The 8,835-nt window shown below is 37.1% G+C and overlaps 2 protein-coding genes across 3 annotated transcripts; both read right to left on the minus strand.

Annotated features, from left to right (window-relative positions):
• Positions 1–550: 550 nt before the first annotated feature.
• On the minus strand, positions 551–6,048 carry LOC141912619 (uncharacterized). Of its 2 annotated transcripts, XM_074803921.1 has the most exons (4): positions 5,955–6,046; positions 5,760–5,789; positions 3,889–4,065; positions 551–3,131 (listed from the first exon to the last, which is right to left on the minus strand). In XM_074803921.1, the coding sequence occupies exons 1-4, from the start codon at positions 6,004–6,006 to the stop codon at positions 2,935–2,937; spliced, it is 456 nt and encodes a 151-aa protein (XP_074660022.1). In that variant the 5' UTR covers positions 6,007–6,046; the 3' UTR covers positions 551–2,934. The 2 variants fall into 2 exon arrangements, with proteins under 2 accessions (XP_074660022.1, XP_074660024.1); XM_074803923.1 differs by lacking the exon at positions 5,760–5,789 and having other exon boundaries at positions 5,955–6,048.
• Positions 6,049–6,224: 176 nt separating this feature from the next.
• On the minus strand, positions 6,225–8,593 carry LOC141912678 (uncharacterized). The gene is made up of 3 exons (XM_074804007.1): positions 8,446–8,593; positions 7,696–7,908; positions 6,225–7,129 (listed from the first exon to the last, which is right to left on the minus strand). Exons 1-3 carry the CDS (start codon positions 8,501–8,503, stop codon positions 6,918–6,920), a joined length of 483 nt encoding a protein of 160 aa, XP_074660108.1. The 5' UTR covers positions 8,504–8,593; the 3' UTR covers positions 6,225–6,917.
• Between the last annotated feature and the right edge of the window lie 242 nt (positions 8,594–8,835).

The following is an 8,835-nucleotide window of genomic DNA, read 5'->3' on the forward strand; positions in this document are numbered from 1 at the left end:
CCATAAGGAAGCATCTTCGCAATGCCTTCAGCAACGAAACTTAGTTAGTGGATACTTATGTAGACCAGTCTTATATTCCAGGGTAATTCCATAACACTTTCCTGTATATTCAACCTTACTGACTATTGAATTACCAGGCATAGGTAACAAAAAACTTCGGTCGAATTCGCGACCAAACTGCGTGCAATAAATACATAAACTCTTAATCTGGAAGGACTTTTTAATCAAAAAGAAGGACAAAGATGATGTTTGTCAAATTTTTTCCCCAAAGAAGGACCGCTGGAAACCCTGTGTAGAATAGACAACAAAACGTATGTAGACAAGTCAGCAAGTTGCTGATAGATGACTGGAAACCTATTATGCATCTCCATACCCAATAAAAGAGTAAAGCGCATCCACTACACAGCCGGGATACGGGTAGACCTCAGAGTAATCAATCCAACTACTCAAACAATAGACACAGCTTCAGATATACGCCTGTATATATATATATATATATATATATATATATATATATATAAAATTTTCTATACACAATTACCTTTGTTCCTTTATACTCCCGGTAATAACAATCGAATGTTTTGTGCAAATAACCTATATGTATTAATCGTTTAAAATAAAGCCACTAATAAAAATGTTAGACTAGTTTAGCTTATTCAATACTTAATGTTCCACACAATTGTTAAAATCAGATCGGTTGTTTAAAATGAATATAAAAACAAAAACAAGTTTGAACATACCCGGTTCGCTACAGTACAAAAAAATTGCGTTGTTCGTTAAGGTCACAAAAATACTGACGACTTGCTTTAGAGCGAATGTAAATGGTACATGTCATTGTAAATTCTCAAGGTCTCGCGATTAAAAAATGAGGCTCGTTCTAAAATTAAATTCGCCGTAAAATGGACTACCTGGAATTCAGTTTGAACACCTGGGAAAGTCTTTTTCACGCGAGTATCGGCGAATTTTAGAAATTTACTTATCTAACGTATGGTATTCAACAACGTGCATTTTGATTAATTTAAAACGAGGTATTCAATACTTTCCCGGAAATGTTTACATCGAAATAATATCTATCTGCTACATAGAGGCTTGATATAGATTTCTACAAATTGACCCTTTCACGGCTTGTAGCCTTACATGCAGTGTATAGCTGTATTATGCAAAATTGCATCATTGCAAAATATTAGCACAGTAGACTTCACTCAAGTCGATCCGGATCAACTCACGAGATAACTGTTTATCTCAGAGATAACCATTCAACTCAAGAGATAACCAACTCAAGAGATAACTGTTTAACTTACGAGATAATCATTTAGCTCTTTGAGACTATTTACTATATCTGACTCTAGTCCGACAAATTTGTAGTCTGAAAAAGCTTCAACACGAGTGCAGTCTACTCTTGGCGGAATTGATATAATACCGCAAATAATATCGGGGTGGGAAACCGTCAGCAGTGAAAGGGTTAATGCAAAAATATCACAACAAACTAGTAGAAGACCTATAAACAACCACCAGACATGCTGTAGTCAGTCAGAACTCAACTCACAACAGCAGAGGACCGGGCGGATCCAGTCCGCTGTATTATGACAAACATTATCAATAGTAAAATGATTACCAAACACGGTGATAACACGGATTCTAATGTAAATTCATCGAATAAAATGAGAATGTTTTTTTTTTCAACCGGCAAAAATGCCACAAGTTTGAGATTCCTAAATGTAATATGCTATGTTGATTGATTTAGGTCCATTAGTAATCGGTAAATGTTTAAAACTTTCAAACTGTCCTGGAGATTAATTGGTACGACGCGGTCGGAGACGAGTCAGAGTCTACTGGTTTTGATATAAGTCTAGCGTACGTTCTTACAGTTTTTCTCGGATCACACGTATATCGTTCGTATATTAGTGAACTAGAGATCGATTAAATCTATACGATGCATAAGCATCATGCAGATAGTAGTCGGAGATACGGAGAGAGAGACAGATTCGATCAATCAATGATATTGATTTATCGATCGAGGCACAACAGACACCGCTGCAACTTTCTACACAATGGTATAGATTAATCCACCCTCGAAACACAATAACTACTACAGAATCCAGGCTACAAAACCGGCATCTCTAAATCTTCTCTCACGTTACACGCAGATATCATACGTTTGGTTAACCCGCATTCTCGGATTCTAATTCATTACCATTGTTCTCCAAGTGCTGGGATTTAAGAAGGGCCGCTTGGCTTCTTTTTTAGTGTAACATTACGGATGTCAAATGCAAAGCATTAGAAACTGTAACAATTATATAAGCTTCAATTCTGGCGTAATCTTTCATATTAACTCGCTTTGGTATAAAGCAATTGTCGTTGTAAGCCATGATTGGAAATAATTGTGACATATTTAACTCATGTTTCAGAGGTTGCGGATTTTCGAACATGAGTGGCTGATTTTCAGAGGGGTCGATGGAAAATTGACAGGGCGACCGCAACACCTGTAAAACCTCTAGCGGAGAACATTAAACCGACATTCTTTCCCCCCCATTATCTTCGCAAATCTGTCATGGTAATTTATACGACGATCGAGTAGCGAAATAAGCCTAAATTGCGAAAAACGTTAATTTTTACCCTGAATCTAAACAACGATACCCGACGATCAAAACCTGTTCGCTAACATTCATGATTAATTCATAAAAACTACAGTACAAGAAATAGTTCCCATAATAAATGCGAAACGTACATATAAAATCAATAACTCGAGAGAGAGCACGAAATTTACGCTTAAATTGGTCCGAAATCACCAAGCTTTCTCTTTTCCCGGCGGGTGTCTGCATAGATGAGGTATATCGAAAGGTCTGCAGTTAATCTTCAATTGTCCGACGCTTCGTTCGATTCTTTCTTTAATTATGGGATCTGTTTTTTGTCATTGCGTTTCTTCGACAAACTCTAAGAACGCCATGCTGCGAAAACGGACGTCAAAATCACGAAAAGCAAACCGAACGAAACGGCCGCCGCCGACGCGCCGTTACAATGGTTTCCGCGGCAATAACAAACAACGCTCGTACCGCCGGCTCCTTGCTGTTTGGTACAACCGTCGCGTTTATCGACCAGCTGGGCGCAGAATCGGGAAACCTTTTTGCCAGCTGAAAGACAAGAATTGCGAGTACGGTCATCGTTTGATATGAAAATAAGAGAAAATCGGTAGGAACTTCATTTTTCTCTTTGAAATTATGAAACAGAATTTTACCGACAAAAGAATACACTAGGACTCGATTCCGTTAGTCGTGGGTTAAGATTCGATTTCAGAGTTAACTCATTGAAAATGAACTGATTTTAACTCAATCTCAGAGCTGTGGAACTGGATCATGGTCCGTAGCATTGAGGTTTAAGCATTTAAGTTAGGCCCAACATTTTCAGCATTTTTTTTCTACATTTTTGTGAAAAGTAAACACAAGTCAGGACCGACAATAATATTTTTTCGTGCAAGAAGCTGAACTTTTAAGCAGACTCGCTATACAGCGCATGATGAATGTTCAATCATAAGTATGAAATTCATGTTGTAACACGAGGAAAAGGTCTCGAAGTAAAGGAATGCTTAAATATTATTCAAGAAAGCCCTTTTATTCATATACAGACTAATTACTCCAAGCACATACACTACTGACACACAGGCACATATGTCTAGACACGTTCACGCAAATTTGCAATTCGAGAAAATCTTAGAGTACCCTGACGATGATCTCTAGGGTGAGAATGAAACGTCGTGTCTTTCATATATTTTAGATTTAATAAATAAATTCTGGTTTTTAAATTCTTTTAATCTGTAAATAGTGGGATTTTATCTTATCTTCTTAGAATACCCATTTATATTTTTCATTAACTCGTAAACGTTAAACGTACCAATCTTGATGTCGCCCCCCTTGTCGATGGTATAAATTTCGGTGATGATCTTCATACAAGAATCGTCCTGTTTGCCGCAGTCTTCGGATCTATTCAAAGAAGCCGAACGACTCGGCATCGTCTCCGTACAGCCTTTATCACTGGGAGTCTCACACGCTACGCACTGTAATGCTTCACCTAGAAACAAAAAAAAAAAGAAGTTTCATAGCAAACTATTCAACAACCTATCGAAATTACCGCCTAAAAAAATCATGATCCGATGTTTTGAAAATACAGTAGAATCGGCTTAATTCGGATCATTTGGGACCAACAAAATCAATCCAGTTTTAATACGGAAAATCGAGATCACCCCGATTAGAAGTCATTTTCTTTATCTTATGAACCGATGATTGCAAATATTCTCCGTATCTGACAAAAATTGGGATTAAGCGGGTTATTCAGTTTGTAGTCATAGAAACCTAATGTCAAACTTGTCAAAATCTCTCCACGTAAAAGAAGACTTTTTTCGGCAATTCTTCAAATACAGTGTTGAATATAGACTTTATTCCTTAATTCAGTTCGGAGGTATATTTCTTCTTCCCTGATCAGTTTAAATAATAAAAGAATAGTTAAAAGATAATAAGGTTAAAAATTTTCATGCTTCCTAGTAATGCCTCTTTAATTCTTAGAATGTCATTACCTTTTTTTTTGTTTTATGTTAAGTACAACGTGTACGCAATACGTCTTTTTAGAAAATAGCGCTGCATGAAAGCATATATTATCATATTATTACTTATTTCAGGTAGGGCCACTGGGTAACATTTCAGAGTTATTGTACATACCCATGTGCAATAACCTTACATTTACTTCTATGCAAACGTATGTAAATGTACTCGTCTGTACTTTTATTCATTTATTCTCAAGCGTTTTCAATGTAACATTTCAGAGTAAATAAAGTTTCATAATGTACGCAACATCTGTGCAATGAAATCACACCGCAGGTAGATATTAGGCCTACTGTATCAGTCTGAAGCTTGATGTTAAAGAAGCCATCATACAGTCAGTGTAATTGGAAGCATTAAAATTAGGCAAAAGCGCAGGTTCTTCCCAACTCATATGAATATGACACATTCTGTTTAACCGAAAACCATGATCTATGACTCGGAATGCCCCTAGGGATTTGATGCAGTGGTTCTTTCCACATAGGCTTGTAAACTGGCTTGGATTTTTTTCCGGGTTGTTCATAATCTCGCGAGAATGGTGCTAAATTTGAACTGCAAATAAATTCAAAATATCACGGAAATACTTTGTATTTTGATATTGTTTATTAATTTATCCGCTATAATGTTCCGATAAACAATTGGTTGTTAAGGATCATTAGGCCTATCAGGCGGTCGCGACGCCTTACTATATGAAAATAACAAGGGATGAAACGGCTTTGCTTTTGCGGCCATTATTCGTGCGTTAGACGCTTTCGATCTTACAGACTATTTGGCAAATAACTAAAAGTAAATGCAGACTCATTTCGAATTATAAAATAGACTTTGAGCACAGGTACCTCAGTCATGACATGGGCCTTATTTCAAAGCAGTCCGACTGAAAGGTTTAATATAAGCCCTAAATCTAAACCCCTAGCCTAGGACTAACTAACCATTTAATCTGACACTCCTCTGGTAATCATACCCTAATTGCATAAATCATCAACTTTTTATATCAAATGAAGAAACAGCATCTACCAGGATAAATACTGTAATAACGTGTTGATTGATTATTTATTGTGCGAAATAATTCCCAAATTCTATTCCATTTCCATAAATTTGTTAGGCCTATATCATTCTATCAGTAAGAAAGCAGTTAGACACACTTTTAACCTATTATGCTTTAAAACTTACCAGCTGGATATTCATTTCCACTACTTAAACCTAATTACACACAACAGAACGAGCAGATAATTTATCAACGAAATTTGCACAGACTAATTAGTGCATTTGAGGCCTTAAAATTATCAGGCCTTAAATCTGTCGAATGCATCGAACAATCAGAGAAAGCTAAAATCACATTGAATAAACAAACATATATAAACTTACCACTGGTTAAACAAGCTGCGAATATAACGCCGAAAAGGTATAGATTCATCATTTTTCCGATAGCTGCACACCCTAACCACACTAACTCAAAATGAACTGGGGTCGAGAGGATGGTGGCGGTCTCTGGTGGTGCTGGCGATAATTATTACAAACTTTTGCAACATATTTCATTACAGTTTTTCTACATTATAGCCTACATGAGGTGAAACAGAGAATATTCAAAGGATTGAGATATTGACAACATTAAGACAATCTTACGGTTAGAAAATATTTTTGGATAATACATAGGATTCGAACTTGCTTACAGAAAATAAGGGGCTAGCTGCAAGTCAGTTCGGCGCGAAATACGAACGAACGCATAAAAATCAAGTTCGAGTCCTACATTTTCCCATTAATTTAAAACTTTTATTTTCAATTTCGTAATGTTCGAATTTACAGTTTGGTAATACAAATCTATACAAATCAGATAGATGGATATGAAAAAAACTAACAATGAAAATCTTAAATGAATTTACGATTCTATCTACTTTCCTGCGGGAATCTAATGCAGAGAAACCAATTTTTCAGATTGTCTCTCATCATTTTTTGATCGTTCATTATTAAAAAAAGATTAGTAATGTACACCTTTTTTCACTTCCAATACAAAGTACATCGCTCGAGCATATACATTGAACCCCATGGCATTTATAAATGGAGGCTTTATACAAAGTGGTTTTGATTTTCAAACATGTCTTGATCTCCAACTGCCAGAAGGCGATTATCCAAAGATGGTCACACATAATTCCAAAACGCGGATCCTGGGACGAATTGAAAAGGCTGGAGCCAAGAAGGCGGTATGTATTTCTTAAATCAGGAACTTTTTCATTTGAATTGTGATTTCGACTTCCCAGGATCCGCTTCACGCTATAAATTCACATTCAAACGTTCGACATTTTTATGCTGCTCAACGAAATTATCAAAAGTTTATCGTAAACGAGCAAAAACTAAACCGATCGCGGTGATTACTATAGCGGCAACGAATTGGTTTCGACTATTGAATAAAGAAGGCGCCGCATTACATAGTTCAGTTGAACAGTAACATTTTCTCGAGTATCCAGCACTTCCGTACGTGAAGTAACAACCGTCGTCCTGTTTCTCAGTTGCACGTCCGCAAAGTCTCGATGTGATGTTCTGACCTGAAAATCGGACAGGAGAATGTCAAATGATTCCGATCGTGCTAGCCTTTTACTCCCTCGTCTAGAGATTCGATTGGCTTCCAAATTATATTTGTTGTACTTGAACGAACGGGGCTCGATTTATTGACTATAGAATCAACTTCAACCCGGGGGTATAAGATTGAATTGAAAAGTGAATCTAGTTAGCCCTCCCGTTCCACCGGGACCAGTTTTACAAATCTGATTTAGGTTTTGACTCGGACTCTTTGAAAACTAACTGATTTTAACTCCAAGTTATACTCTAATTCACCTGTGGAACTTGGCCCTGGTTTAGATTTAGAAAGTCGATATCAAGTCTATAAGACTATGGGCCCAGGAGGTCTGTAAGAATTTACGGGCTCATGAAAGTCTATGAGACTATTGGTCCAGAAGGTCTATTGCCGCCGACATTTCATAAATTTCTCGTGGAATGTTATAAACTTTCTATCCACAATACTTTATACGATATGTGATTGCAGTAACGTCTTCATATATTAGAAAATAGCGCTGTGTGAAAATGGTATTCACTAATCGTTCGTTATCATTACCTGTTATGGAATGGATTCCGCCGTATTTCGGTTTTCGGAAGTTGTAATACATCATAGTTTCGACTTTGATACAAACGCTGCATCGTTCCTCGACCTGAGGTTCATCGCATTTCGATCGAATCGTCGACCCCCGAAAAACGTTACACTCGAAGCAACGCAGTGAGTCTTTCTGAGTTAGCACGACCGGTCCATCGGCAGCCGTTTGTGCAGACCCTAAAATGCATGAAAAGAGAACGAGAGAATCTCGATTAAACGATTCAAAGATATAAATAGACATTTTGTTGGATGCCATTGGACACTGGAATCTCGAACAACCAACAATTTTACTAATGAATTTCAACATTGGTGTCAACCACACAATATAAGATAGAACGAATATTTCAACTCGTCTTTCTATCAGCCTTATGATTATTACTGTTTTAGATATGTAAACGAATTTCAAATGCCCTTAAATCGAAAGGATTTTGAACGAAACATACGCATATATATCTGAGTAAAAGAAGATTGACTTGGTGTTATACAGTATGTACGTCATGGTCTATGTGTTAATATAACACGATATTTTTTGCCAGTTAAGAGATAGGATTTTTCTTTTTCGAAAACTGTCGATATCTACGTGATATAGGGGGCGGAAACTCGTACTGATTGTATAGACTGTTCTCGGGTAAACACATGGTATAGGCCTTCTGCGACGATAGAAATGCCGGACGAAATTAAGCACCAGAACAGCGCAATCGATCATCGACTTACCCAGCATAAAAGTGGTGGCAAAAACCACTAAAAATCCTATAAATTCCTGTCTATCCATGCTGCGTCCGGGGTGGTAATTCAATATGGCGTCACGATATGAGCGATAAGGTAGTTTCTGTGGACTTTGAGCATTTTATCTTTCGTTGAAATCAGGTGAATCGACCTATATTCAGAATTAGATAACGATTTTAGGCAAATATTGTACAGAACACCTTCGATATCTGAGAATCATAAGCGTACTTTTAGAGTATCTTTATAAACGCTTGGCACTTGAAATAAGGGCTCGTGGACAATTGCAGGAATTTTATCTGCAAATCTCTATGGTGAAATAGGATAACACGAACGCCGTGTGAGGGCCGTAGTCAGATGGGGCAATTGCCCTTTTACTGG

This window comes from Tubulanus polymorphus, chromosome 11 (genome assembly GCF_964204645.1).
Source record: "Tubulanus polymorphus chromosome 11, tnTubPoly1.2, whole genome shotgun sequence".
Lineage (NCBI taxonomy): Eukaryota > Metazoa > Nemertea > Palaeonemertea > Tubulaniformes > Tubulanidae > Tubulanus > Tubulanus polymorphus.